The sequence below is a fragment of the Saccostrea echinata genome, unplaced genomic scaffold (assembly GCF_033153115.1).
Source record: "Saccostrea echinata isolate AGI-Se365-2 ecotype Australia unplaced genomic scaffold, CSIRO_AGI_Sech_v1 ptg000041l, whole genome shotgun sequence".
NCBI classification, from domain to species: domain Eukaryota; kingdom Metazoa; phylum Mollusca; class Bivalvia; order Ostreida; family Ostreidae; genus Saccostrea; species Saccostrea echinata.
The window spans coordinates 3,056,925-3,072,355 of NW_026889790.1; the positions used below are offsets into that span (position 1 = coordinate 3,056,925).

The 15,431-nt window shown below is 34.5% G+C and overlaps 1 protein-coding gene across 1 annotated transcript in view; it reads left to right on the top strand.

The window, feature by feature from the left end:
* The window catches only part of LOC133200769 (glutamate receptor ionotropic, NMDA 3A-like), a 33,320-nt gene that overhangs the window by 8,332 nt on the left and 9,557 nt on the right, over positions 1-15,431 (top strand). The window contains exons 2-3 of the mRNA XM_061336558.1: positions 8,065-8,654; positions 9,079-10,111. Of these exons, the coding sequence (XP_061192542.1) occupies positions 8,065-8,654; positions 9,079-10,111 (1,623 nt within the window). The remainder of the gene's footprint in view (positions 1-8,064; positions 8,655-9,078; positions 10,112-15,431) is intronic.

Consider the following 15,431-nt stretch of genomic DNA (forward strand, 5'->3'; position numbering starts at 1 on the left):
ATTTTTTCCTCAATTTAAAAAAAAAAGAAGACAAAAAAGAAATAATAAAAAAAAGATATACGCAGAATGAAAGAAGCATCCACCGATCCCTCATAATTGGAATACACTCCAAATCTATCTAATATAATACAATTAATCAAACAAATTCATATCGAAGGGGGAAATATATGTATAAAAAATCATATCGAGAAAGCGGACCATCTTCTTTTGAGAGTGGCCCTTTTAGCTACTTTTTGCCTTCAGAAGAAAATTCCGAAGAAAGGTCATAGGTTTATTTTTTATCAAAGATATTTTTAGAGATTTTAAAGAAATTTTGACCCAGTCATTCAGGTCTTCATATTGTTATAATAGAAACGTGCAGATTCTGGATTTACACCCTTAAAATGAAAAATTAAACGTTTTATTTCCTTTGAATAATGCACATGTCATAAATGATAACTTAGATCCGGGTCTTATCCCGTGCAATTTTAAATCTCGAAAGAAGCTTTAGCAAAAATCATCAAAAATATTTTTTTAGTGATTTAAATACAAATTGAATTGAATTGAATTGAAGAAAGGTCTCAGACGTTATTTTTAGGGGGACACAACCTTAAATCTTATGTATAGTGTATAGTGGCAAAATTATTAAGGGGGCACACCTATGAACTAGCTTCCTTTTTCTATAGAAAGGTATGGCAAAATTATTGTCCCTTCCCCAGGTTCCTAGGCCTGGCTTTTTTTGTGATTCAAAACAATGACTGGGAGGATCCAGAGTGGCGTTGTGAGATCATTCAAAGTTCAGAAGTACTCTTATAGACAAATATAGACTCATAAGTAACTGTTTCTACCAAATCAGATTACAACACACTTGTCTTCAACTAAAATCTAGACAGGTCAGTCAAATTGTCTAGATAGGATAGCCCAATGAAATTATCCAGATAATGAAATTTTCTACATAGGCCGCTAAAATCTCTAGATAAGCAGTAAGCCAGTGAAATTTAATTTTAAATCTAAAGTTTTGTTTGGGTTGCTTTTTTTAGCCCATTACCCACATATTCTTGTACAAAATATCTGCCAAAATAAGACAAAAATGTATTTATCAAGGTTATAAACAAATGATAATTCACTGGTTCACTGTGTAGATCGTTGTAATCTAATGGAGGTATTTGTTTCCACGTTGATGAACTCGGCTCGCAGCACAGGCCCTATTAGCTGATTAATGCCTGTAGAAAAAAATATATGATCTTGATAGTTAGCTCATATGTTTATCCATCAGAGATATTTTTGAGATATTAAGTGTGATATACTTGTTTCATTCACTGATTGCCCGGTATATAAGAGCTGCTTCCACCATGTTTCCATGTAAAATGTCAGTATAGTCATCAGTTAATGTTTAGTTACGTATCGATTTCCCAGACCGTTTCCTTAAGAAACCATTAAACATTATCAACATGGTCTCTTAAATCAAGGATTTTTATCGATCAATTGAAAAACATGTCTTTCCGGAAACAAATTTATTTTATTTCTCATTATTTAGTTTCCGCCGAGAACTAGAATCCCCCTCTTAAAAAGCTGCTTATTTAAGGAGAGCACAGATAAAGTATTTTCTTTTATTTTCAACTTTTTATAATTTTCCAGGATAACATCTAGAAAACAAGTTGTAATTTTGTGGAAATAATCAAAATATAAGATTATCTTCAAATGCAAAATGTTTCATTTTATTCTTAATCTCCGGAACTGTCTTGTGTAAACTGAGGGTCTGAAAAATTACTCATTAGCATTCACCATCATTTGCAATTGATATCTAATCTGTAATTTGACACATTTTGTTTTTAATCGAAAAGAATACAATTCTTTATTTCAAAATGAAGCTACTTTTTAATTCAATATTGTTAGATTTCAGATAATTTACCGACAAAATCATGGAAGCAGAAGTAATAATCAGCTGATATCGCCATTGCGCATGGGAACAGAACTCAGACACTTCTCTAAATTTATCTTCACAATTATAATGTAATAACTGATTTTATTTGTCATAAAATACTTGCTTAGACCTTTATTTTTAAAAAATAAAATATTAGTGAATAATTAACCTTTTTGGATTCACATAACCACATAGACAAATCCTCTTTCTCCATCAATGTAAATCATGTATTATAAGTCACTGAAGACATTATATGGATTGATGATATGCTTCGTTCTGAATGGAGGGGAGGGGGTTACTGGTTGAAAATAATAAAAAAAAAACAAGAACGAAAGATCATTAAAAAATTATGTTAGTAAAGCTTAAATTATGTACATGTTTTAAGATAATGGCAAACTGACAGACAAACAATGGAGTATAAATCTTTGAACTATCGTGTCTTTTTGATATTTTTGTTATGAATAGCTTACTAATTGAAAACATGCAGACGTATCTAGTTTAAACAGTGTACCATAAATGATGACCACAATAAAATTGTCTAAATAGTCTTATCAAATCGTGCGGAAAATTACATATAAACATATTGAATTAAAAATCACATGAAAATTAACATAGGGAGGTCGGATGTGAAAACGTCAAAGTAACGAAATAAAAATCATAAAAAATCTTAAATCCACAGTCACAACAGCTCTCCTGCGTTCTATCACGTGACGTCACTGAGGAAGTAAAGCTGATCGAGCAACATCGGCCAAGTTTACAGAATTCAGCATTGGAAGCTCAAAATTTCACATTATTCCGTAATTTGACGAGGTATTTAAACTGTCTTTTGCTTTAAAGATGAAATTTTATTAAACCAAAATATAAATTGTTTAATAGGGAGGGACCGATTTCAATCAATTGAATACAATAAATTTTAGAAGTTTGCCGATGTATACTGAAATTGCAGTTTAATGCCAACTCTTTAAAGTTTATAATTAACAGGTTGCTGCTTTCGGCAACTCGTAATCTGCCAATTGCGGTAACCATTACCAAATTCAACAATATTGAATTCGACCTCTTCCTGAACTGTGAGTGTTACATACTTGTACGTGCAGATGAGGTCATTGTCAGACTACAATAATTACCAAGAGATATTTCAGCTGAGCTAGGTTAGAATTCCCAAGATGGTAAATTAGCACAGATCATTCGAACTATATTATAATTAATATGTCTATTAGAGGTACAATCATGAGTCGTAAATGTATACGTTAAGCCTGATCAATGTCTCCATTAGTCATTGCCATATAAAGAGTCCAAAGGCAAGGGAAAACGTTCACAAGAAGCTGATTCGCGGAATGATAACACGCAACAAATTGAGTGTAACGGGCGTCTGAGGTGATGAAGATCAGATATATCGTACACGACAGACTTGTTTATTATGGAGGTTATTATTCACTTTGACACTGGGCTAGTGTATTTTTTTGTGCACTATATATTACGATAGTCAATCTTTCCTCCTCACCATTTCAGGAATTTTTTTTTATGAAAGGACCCTTACGTCATTGCCTGCACACTTCATCGTAGACAAGGTGCCCCCTCCTTTACAATACTCATCTTTGACTCATGCCTTAGAGGAAAATAACTGACAATTTGATCATTTCTTTTCACTTATCTGTTTCAAAGTCAAAATTGCCATTTAAAAAAATTAATATGTTAGCAGGCCTATTTTTGTATTCCTATGAAGCAGAATTTATTCAAAAACTTCTACATGAGAAGAAGAAAACACTTGCTGTGGCCTTCAACTCGACATTTAGATATATCGACGACGTATTAAGAAGTATAGTAACAATGGTTACTTCCATTCATATGTCGACTCGATATACATGTATTACAGTGAGCTTGAAATAAAAGATACCACAGAGTCTGACACATCTGTTTTATATTTGGATATTTTACTAGAAAATAACTTTAATGGTAACCTAACAAAAAAGCTTTATAATAAACGTGATGACTTCAGTTTTTCAATCGTCAACTTCCCTTACTTATGTAGCAATATACCCTTATCACCTGCATATGGAATTTTTATCTCCCAGTTGATTCGATACGCAAGAGCATGCTTTTCGTATGAACAATTTCTAAAACAAGACAAGCTATTGGCAAACAAGTTGACGAAACAAGGATATCAACAGTCTCGTTTGAAGTCATCATTTTGCAAGTTTTATGGTCGATACAATGATCTTGTCAGCAAATACAACCTATCATTAAGTCAAATGTTGACTGACATTTTGTTTTTCATACTAACTGTTAGGCCATTAGGTACACACTGAATTGTCGACGGATTTTTCCGTTTTCCCGATCATGACAAGGAGCACATGGCAGGTGTGACCGGTCGGCAGGGGATGCTCACTCCTCCATGACACCTGATTCCACCTCTGATGTTTTTAGAGGTCCGTGTTTGCTCTGCTCCCGATTTGTATTGTTTAAAAGGACTTTGAGCTTGAATACTGTTCGTTATCTCCATATTTGAAAGATGGCACTTTTGTGATTTACAGTATTAAGTACTAATAATTTATCTTTTGTGTCCTTTGTGATTAAGTACTGATGCATGATTTAGTTGATACTGATGTATGATTTAGTTGATACTGATGTATGATTTAGTTGATACTGATGTATGACTTATTTGATACTGATGTATGATTAACTTGATGCTGACGTATGACTTACTTGATACTGATGTATGAATTACCTGATACATGTATTATTTACTTGATACTGATGTATGACTTTCTTGATGCTGACGTATGACTTACTTGATACTGATGTATGACATACTTGATACTGATGTATGACTAATTTGATACTGATGTATGACTTTCTTGATACTGATATATGACTTACTTGATACTGACGTATGACTTACTTGATACTGATCCATGACTTACTTGAATCGGAATTTATTGCATATGTTTTGCTAGACATCTTTGACTTTCATCGTCGACCGCCTTTTCATTAACAAAAACATGTCAATACTGTCTAAAGTACTGCAACATGGTGAAGATATGACTTAATGTGTGGCATATGTTTCTTATTACATAAAATACATATTAAATAGATATGAAATAACTGACCCCAGGACAATGTCTGTAAATTGACAATTTTAACCTCCAGAAATAAAAAAAAGATCTAAAAATTATTGATAAACTTAATATTATTGATGAAATGGCCGAAAAATAATGAGTAAATATAACCAGAAATAAAAGCAATAAGTTATTTAAAAATATATCAGATATATCTAAAGATATAGCAAATGAATGCACCTACAGTTAATCTATGATATAAAATTCCTACAATTAATAGTTTACGTTCCGATAATTCTCTTATTCTTGTATATACACACGACTACTCTAAAGCACAGGCACCTGACGTGTAACCCCCCCCCCCTCCCCCCCGATCTATGCGTCAGGTGCCTTTGCTCTAAAGCAGTATTCTTACCCTTATTTTTAGTACATGTGATTTGTTTCTGGGAATATTGTTATCCTAAAGATATTGCTCATGTAAGAACAGAACCTTAAGACATTTTGTTCTAATAGGAAATTCTGATGGTAGTTTTTAGTATTTAATGGAATAATCAAATCTGAAATTAAACATTCTATATCGTTAACATTGTTCATCTTGGTCCACGAATCGTTTCTGGGCTGGATTTAATGATAAGAGTCTGTCTAAACTAGATTGTTTTTCCTCGTTCCTGATTTAATTGCTCTTTATTTTGTTCCAAATAGCTATGCATCTTTTTGTCTACTTGGATTCTCGTTTTTTCCCATTTCAAAGAACAGTAGCTGCCCTTAACGACGACGAAATCTCCGTATAATTGATAGACGAAGTCCAAAAAGATCGATGCTTTCAATACTTCTAGCAGTCTTATAGTAAACCTCCATCCTCGCCAAGACTACTGGGCCACTTAGAGCCATGGTGAAAACAAAATAAACTCTCCCTTGGTCTGATCACGTGATTAGGTTGTCATCCGTCGAATTGCTCATGGAAATGTCTCCAAATTCATCCTAGAAAACTGTTTAAACCCATGCTATTTTTGTCATAGATTATTTTAATTGAATCAGGTCTTTACAAAATCTCAAATAATTTTCAAACTAGCATGTAGTTTTTCTGTAGTATATTAAAAGTCACTTATATGCAGATTGATTTATGCCAATATATATTTGAATAGTTTAAAGGAAAAGTTATCCCAAAAATCCTTTTTCTCTCTATTTGGAGTAAATAAGAACTTATTTAACACGGTTAAAAATATCAATTATTGATAATAGATTATATTACGAAGCATGAAATGAAGCTTTAACTTTCAAGCTACAGTTTTAATATTAATCACTATGAGAGATAATTTCATGAGCAAGTACTTTAGCTTTGCTGAGGGATTAAAGGTATAGAAAGTGTACTTTTCGTTGGTTCTCTATCCAATTACTCTTTTTTGCTCACCTGAGCACCTGAGCCAAAGGCTCAAGTAAGATTTTCTGATCAAAGTTTGTCCGTTGTCTGTTGTTGGCGTCCGTGTGGTCGTCGGCGTCGTCGTAAACTTTTCACAATTTCATTTTCTTCTCCAGAACCACAGGGTAAATTTCAACCAAACTTTCCATAAAGCATCCTTTGGTGAAATTAATTCAAGTTTGTTCACCTGAAGTGCCGCGTCCTCTTTCAAGGAGAGATAATTAAGAATTAGTGTAAATGTTATGGCACCTTTTAAAAATCTTCTTCTCAAGAAACGCTAGGCGGGAAAAATTGAAACTTATGTGAAAGTTTCATTAAATAGTGTAGATTCAATTTTGTTCAAATCATGACCCCGAGGAGTAGGGCGGGGCCACAACAGGGGATCATCTTTAAAAAATGACGCAGACCAGCAAAACCATGGTTAGTCATATTAATACAGAAGCACCAGGTAGTGTAGATTCAATTTTGTTTGAATCATGACCCCTGGGGGTAGAGTGGGGCCACAACAGGGGATCAAAGTTATACGTAGGAAGGTGTAGGAATTTTTTTTTAAAAAATCTTCTCAAGAACAGCAAAGCCATGATTAGTCATATTTTTATATTATACTTTAATGTAAATTATTTAATTTGATTCGTCGAGAAACAGTTGTTAAAAAATAGTATTACCCTCTGAATGATGAAACCACGCCCTCCAGCGCGATAGAACATAGCAATAGTCAACATTGCTTGACAACGGGTGATATTCCAAAAAAAAAAGTGACTGCGCGGAATCTATGCACGCGCTTCACCTTTCTTTGTATAAAACATTCAGTATAATGTAATAAATACTGCATGAAGTTAAGGGTAGCATTGAAAATTTTCACCCCTCGTCATGACTAGGGTCGGGCCACAATGGGCGATCAAAGTTTTACATAGGAATATATAAGTGAAAATCTGTAAAAATGCTTAATGCCATGAATAGCCATATAAATATTGAAGCATCCTCAGTTAATGTAGATTCCAGTTTAATCAAACAATGGCCCCTTCCCCTGCCGGGAGGAGGGGGTAGGGTGGGTAGTGGCACCACTTATACATTTCAGCTTTTCAAGACTGTACTGCTTTCTGTTTTTCTCTAGCCAGGTGAGTGCTCAGGTGAGCGATGTGGCCCACCAAGAGTCTCTTGTTTTTTGATATTACATAAATCGATTTGAGGAAGTTGTTGGTTCAAACAGGATTTTTTCATTAAAAATTCACACGGCTTATCCTTGATAAAAGACAAAATCTAAGGACTTCTACGCACATAAACTACCCCTGAGATTTTCATCCAATTATTATCAAATCATGGATTAATTCAGACTCCATCACCTATTGACGGTAAAAAGAAAAAGTCCATAACGAACACATTAAATATAAAATTTTAATAGAACTTACTGAGGTAATTTACAAATTCCAACACAATTATTATTGTTTTCTCCATCGTGTAGTCAAGGTGTCAACACCACAAGAATCTGCTGCTAAAACAATCTTTCAGAATTCGCATTAAAATTTTCATTTTTTTTTATGATTTTCTCTCAGGAATTTATCTTAACTTTCATGTTTATTAGGTGTAAATGATTCATTTGCCATAATTGCCATGTCAAACTTTTAAACGTTTTTTGATGGTTTATAGTTAGTTCAAATTTTCTAATAATCGTAATTTTTTTGTAGACACTAGACGATCTCTTATTGATTCTCGGTAATTCGCACCAGGAGACAGCTAGAGCGGTGCTAACTTTCTTCCGGGAGAATTTTTGGTATAGGTTTCTGATAATTATAGAAGATCAATCACTGAATGACGGATTTTTCGGCAAAGTAATATCACAAAACCAGACAGAGCTGTGGCACGTATCATCACTTGTCGTTAGCAGAAAGGTCACTCCTGAGGAACTACGAAGGCAGATATGCAGACTTCTGACGGAAGACATGATAGTTCTTCTCCACGTGGACCCCATGATGGCAATATTAATTTTTACATCACTTCCGTGTAAAAATTCAAACCAATCAAACATAATAAAATGGTTTCTGACAGAAAAAGTTTATACTCAGGATACGTCCTTGCTAAAGTTTTACCCTGCTGGTACTCTTGCTGTAGTAACAGATTATATGGTGTCATTGGATGACGTAATATCAGACAGTGTGTCGTATTTGAATTTTGTCATTCAAAGCGCACTTCGTGATGGTGTTTTGCCCAATGGTTTTCAGAAAACATGTTTTGACGAATATCCTCTTGACCTGACGATTGGAGAGAGTTTTTATAGGTAATTTTTCGGTGTAATATCCATTGTAATGTGAGACGCATTCAAGCGTCAAATGATCGAGTTTAAAATGATCCTGCGTTCAAACAAAATAAACATTTACCTCGATGAATCGTTTATTATTTGAGAAATCAGCGATAGGATCAAATCCCAGGGGGAAGACTACGGCTAACCGAGATCTTAGGAGACCAGTGAATTATATTGCACATTAATACCACAAGGCGCTGTAGTTTCACGAAAAAACAAAGCAGAGAACATTAACTTACTATTTAGTTATAATTTTTTTAATTAATTTTTGTCATGAAGATTAGTTGATGAAGTCAAAAGAAAAGATCAATTTAAAATAATAAAAGCAAATTCATGAATTTGGCTATGATACTATAAAATGGCATATTCATTCTCAAATCAATCACAATTTGACTTGCAGGCACTTCAAGACCAATACGTACCAAGGGTTTTCTGTTCTATTCGATTTCACTCCCGACGGTTACCTTTCGAATCAAGACTTTAAAATAAAGACACTTAAAAACTACAAAAATAATTACGTGTGGCAGGAAATTGGATACGTTCAGGGGGAGAATGTCCGTCCTCGAGGAATCCTTTGGCCTTTGCAACATACCATTGATCTAAAAAATGGCCGTGTTCGATATCGCGTGGTGACAAATCCTGTAAAACCTTTTATAATGGTGGACGATGGAATTGAAGATACACATATATGTATTCAAAGCACGCGCTGTATCAAAATTTTGGTTGCTGATCAAAATCAGACCTTGGATATTATCCAGAATTACGAAAATAACAACGACACAACTGGCTATGAACTGCAGTGTTGCCGCGGATTTGCAATAGATCTGTTAAACAAACTTTCCTCCGACCTAGAATTTGAGTTTGTATTGTATATTGTACATGATACAACTTACGGAAAAAAGATGATCAATGGGTCCTGGGACGGAATGGTGCGGGACCTGACTAATGGCATTGCCGACATGGCCATAGCGGCATTTAGTATAACCGGAAATAGGATGAGCGCCATTGATTTCTCCTATCCATACTATTTTTCACGTTTCACGGTCTTGTACATACAACAGAATCAAAAGACATACATGTATGCATTCATCGAACCATTCTCAGTCGAAGTTTGGTGTACGATCTTTATCAGTGCCACTATATCGGCTGTGGGTATGTCGGTGTTTGAATGGAATAGTCCTTTTGGTCTGAATCCTTGGGGAAGGAAGCGAAAACAGAACTACACATTAGGATCGGGAATGACGATGGTTTACTCCTTGTTGTTTGGGCATACAGTCAGTACCAAGTCCCCGAAATCGTGGCCTAGCAAAGTACTCCAAAATTTTTGGGCTTCTGCCTGTATTTTCATCATTGCTAGCTATACGGCCAACTTGGCAGCTTTCCTTGCCGGAAAACACAGCGGTATTGACTACAGTAGCGTGTTCGATTCAAGGGTGAGTTTTAGCATTTATAGAAGTTTTCAAAGAAGGGTTATAATAGTTTTCAATACGAGTTTTGTCTACTGGGGTTTAAGATCAGACGACACGTTCCTCAATAACAAAAATTTCCCCAAGAATTTGCAATTGAAGTACATGTATTGATACTTAAAGAAAATTCCTCATGAAAAATTGAAGTATATAACCAGACATTTGTGCAAAATTCCCGCGCTATTTTCCTTAAAACTTATGGATACTGAACTGAAATTTGGTATTTGAGTGTACCTTGATGAGTTACAGATCAAGTTTGCATTTCGCTCAGCTTCAATGATTTTTATTGGAATTAGGACCTTTTTTTTTTAATCTTAAAGGGTTTTTATCACGTATCTAAATTTCTTAAAAATGAAACACTATAGTTTTCTTGAAACATATAATTATCGTTTAATTCTGAAATAATGTTGAAAACGGCCGTAATTAGACGATTAAACGCCCGTAATAAAGGGTCCTCTAAGTAAAATCTCCACTAATTAGATAGGGGTCACGTGGTACTGAAACGTCATAGGTGTCAATGGTCAATAGAACTCGTAAAGCTTATCGTAAGAAAAAAATATATTGAATAGATTTTTACGCTAAATAAATAGACTACACAGTATGGCCGATTGAAATTTTGACATCGGCTATATTCCTTTGGTTATGGACGGTCAATCTTTTATGTATGAACGTGTAGTAGAGAGAAATAATCAGAAAATATGCTGACAATTGGAGAGGTCACCGAAGACGAAGCCGTTGACCATTCGGGACTTCGAATACATAGAACGAATTACTAAAGTTTAACTTCGTAAATATTTATAAATATGGAAATTTTAAATTCTCCTTCAATATTATTTTAATTAATCATATAAAAAAAAATCCTGTATATCTTCTATCTGTTCCAGCAGTGAATATCATGTACGAGAAATGACACTTCTTCAATGGCGCCGTACGCCATTACGAAGTTCACAACATTCCGACTAGATTCTGTGCGACTTTTAAAAAAAATGCGTGTTTGTCATTTATTATTTTTTTAAAAAGGTATCTTTCCTTAAAATATTTTATAGGACAGAAAAAAAATCGTGATCGAACGGGCATAAACGATTGTTCTGAATGGAGATAAACGCCATCGCATTTGCAGAACATCTCTCGACCAAGTCCAGGAAATGTGGAAAAAAATCTTCCTAAAACCTTTCTTGTGCACATTTGTGCATCCTAAAGCCAAAAATTATACCTTACTAGCTGTCAATTATCCAATTACCTCTTAATTATTTTCTAACAGGTTTAATAGACACAACAAATGAGCCCTTTGTATACACAATAAGTACTTCGCTTGACCAGGATTGACACCTATGACGTCAGAGCAATGGCGCGTAACATCGGCGATCAAAATATGCATATTGAGAAATTCAAACTTTGAATCGCTGAAACATCAACAATATTAATTTTCTAGCAAAGATTTTAAATGTATGATTTTAATAGCATGTAAACTTTGTCATATCAAAAAATTTTGAGACGTGATAAAAACCCTTTAAGGGAACCACATTACACTTGCCGGTACTCGTACTGTCGAACTCTTAATTATTGCTTAGGAAATAATCTCAGAATGCTTGTTTCAAACAGCATTCGGACGACTTTCGATTCCCATTCTTTTATTGTTTTCATCAAAGAAAGTATCAAAGAAGTGTAAATGATAACGTATGGTACATAAGATCTTCCAAAACGCAGAAAGTGACAATTCCTTCATCTGTAAAAATCTTCCTAATCATTACGTTTTCGTTTTTCACTCCGGCTTAACTGCTTCAACGGTCGTACTTTAATTGATTTTCCTGATAGAACCTATCGTGTAAAAGGACTAATTTCAGGGACCTGTATCCTTAAGTATGACGTTTACTCAGAGTTTTAGTTGACAGAAACGGATTGCTATAAAGTACGATATCTTAAATCAAAAATTGCTCTAAATTGACAAAATAACAATATAATAAAGTAACAAATTCAAAAATTAATATTTTAATATATTTGTTAAAAATATGCAACGTCAAATATAGATTAATGGTAATGCAGAGAAAATGTGTACTGATTTTTTAAAATCATTTTTTTCTAACGATGTTATCCTAAAATTTAAGTTTCTCAATTTTTTTTTTCATTATCATTTTGCAAATGTTATGTTTGTTAGAACTCGTATATTATTTCAAATAATTGGAAAACATGCAATGGATAAAATACCAAATACGAATAAAAGCAATCCCAGGAAGTCTCTTCTAAAAATTTGATCATTGACTGTTATCACGTAAACAAGAAGAACAACACGTGTTTCTACATAAACGCAATTACTGGAACTACTTTTAATTTTCATGCGCATAAACATACTCTAATGAACAAAATCCCAAATAGGCAGATTTCCTATTCCTAATACATATTTTCTCCCCCCTAAATTTGCAATTTTGCAGAATTGTGAATTAACGTGTCCATAGAATGTTTTTGATCAATTAAAGAACGTAAAAGCAAACAATACATGTAACATACAATCATAAGAATCCAAAGATTCTTAGTAGATACACGGGGATTATTATGCCCAAATACACAGTTTGGCACTATGACTCACTAATCAACCTACGAGGTGCATATTTCTCGCTTAAGATAGCGTCTTGTCACTTCTTGCGAATCGGGCGAGCTATCTTGCGGAGAGCCACTGGAGGGAGTAGTTCGCTTCCTTGGAACTGACTTAGGAATTGATTCTGTAGATTTCAACCTAACACTGCTGGAATGACTAAACTGAACTTAACTCCTCTACACCCTCTACATTTTCCCTAAGATTATCGAAGATGATTTATTCTGCTCGATGTTAGGTGGTGTTCTCCGCATTTGATCTACATATCTCCGCCAAATTCCACCTTCACTGGTCTTAACTTGGTATGTGAGTGGTCCTAGTTTTCCCACAACTGTATACTGTATTCAAAGAACTTCGACGACAAAACAAAACGCTTGTTAACAAACACTTGTTAGGTTTGTTATTGACTGTCCACAGAAATATACCAGGTTGTTCAAGTCCAAGAAAGACGAGGCGAAGCCTCGTCTTCCATGGACTTGAACAACCAGTCATATTTCTATGGACAGCCAGTAACAAACTTAATACGTAATATTTCTTCACTTCAATTCCTGTGTCTTAACTACGTGCTATGCGTTGATTTTATTGTTGCACAGTATCCTGAACGCTTGGCTTAATAAGGTCCAACCACTGTAGAATGTATCCAAGGAACCTTTCCTCTGTAATCACGAATCATCACATCCTGGACAGAATTTCTTCACTTCCCTTCCTGTCTGTTTACTATGTGCCCTGCGTTTATTCTACTGTTGCACACAGTATCCTGAATGCTTGGCTTAATAAGGTCCAACAGTGTTTGTATAATTCTGCCATAAGTACACAGAAATCGGTTCAAATGTATGTTCAATAGAACTGCTTTGCTATCTTTTTTCAAAACGTGTTTGAAACTTTGAACGAATCGTTCGCTAATTCGATGGTCTTTGAAGTTAGGGAGATTATTTTGTGTGTTTGATCCAATTCATTTTGATAAAACTATTCATCCGAAATTAATTGAGGACATTTTCAGACACAACGTTCTTTGGTACACCAAATCTTGCTGTTCATTGTGCTTGATGCTGTTATCGAAGTCATCAGCATAAATTCCGGCCATTTACTATAACTGTCAACTACATCCGGAAACATTTTTTCTGGAATGGCCCAGCATACTCAATATGAATTCTCTTCTGTGGTGAACTATTGTAATCCCACGGATGAACTGCAACTGCACGTGGTTTGGTTATCTGGCTTTGGTGTTCAGGGCATGAATGGAACATTTGTTCCATGTCAACTTCCAGATTTGACCATCAAATAAAGGAAAGTGATAACGTCTTGGTTCTTACAATGCCTACAAGAGTTTCATAGTTATCTTTCTAAGGAAGAAATTCTTCAAAATCAGTTTTTTATTTTTTAATATTCCAAACAACCAAAATGAGTTTGAATTACCATATCTATATTGGATTCCGAAACTACATAAAAATCCCTACAAACAAAGATACATAGCGGGTTCCAGTAAATGTTCAACCAAGCCTCTTTCTTTACTTTTCACTATAATATTAATAGTAGTGAAGGGGAAACTTCAAGATTACTGTGCAACAATATATTCGAGAAGTGGTGTAAATCAGATGTGGATACTAAAAAATTCCAAGGAACTTTTGGAAAATTTGAAATCACAAGATTTTACCAAATCAACAGCTTAAAAACTTACAACTTTTCAACTTTATACACAACCATTCCCCACGATAAATTAAAACCCAGGCTTTTTGATATCATTGACATCTGCTTTTTCAATAAAAATGGAACTCATAAATTTACTTACCTTGTCATTGGTCATTTGCAAAATTATTTTGTTAAAAAACATTCTGATTGTACACATAAGTACTCTGAAGTTATCATTAAAAAGATGCTTGAGTATCTGATTGACAATATCTATGTGGTTTTTGGAGACCAGGTCTTCCAACAATCTATTGGAACTTCCATAGGTACCAATTGCGCCCCGTTATTAGCAGACCATTTTTTAAATATTCATATGAAGCAGAATTTGTCCAAAATCTTATACGTGATAAGAAGAAAACACTTGCTGTGGCCTTCAACTCGACATTTAGATATATCGACGACGTATTGTCAATTAACAATTGTTTTTTCCATTCTTATATCGATACGATATATCCCGGTGAGCTTGAGATAAAAGATACTACAGAGTCTGACACATCTGTTTCGTATTTGGATATTTTACTTGTAAAAGACGTTAATGGTAATCTAACAACCAAGCTTTATGATAAACATGATGACTTTAACTTTTCAATCGTCAACTTCCCTTACTTATGCAGCTATATACCTTCATCACCTGCATACGGGGTTCATATCTCTCAGTTGATTCGATATGCAAGAGCATGCTCTACGTATGCACAATTTCTAAAACGTGGTAAATTATTGACAAACAAGTTGATGAAACAAGAATATCAGCAGTCTCGTTTAAAGTCATCATTTCGTAAGTTCTGTGTTCGATACAATGACCTTGTCAGCAAATACAATTTATCATTGAGTCAAATGCTGACTGACGTTTTTCATACAAATTGTTAGGCCATTATTTACACACTGAATTGTCGACGGATTTTTCCGTTATTTCCCGATCATGACAAGGAGCACACGGCGGGTGTGACCGGTCGGCAGGGGATGCTCACTCCTCCATGGCACCTGATCCCACCTCTATGTTTGGAGGTCCGT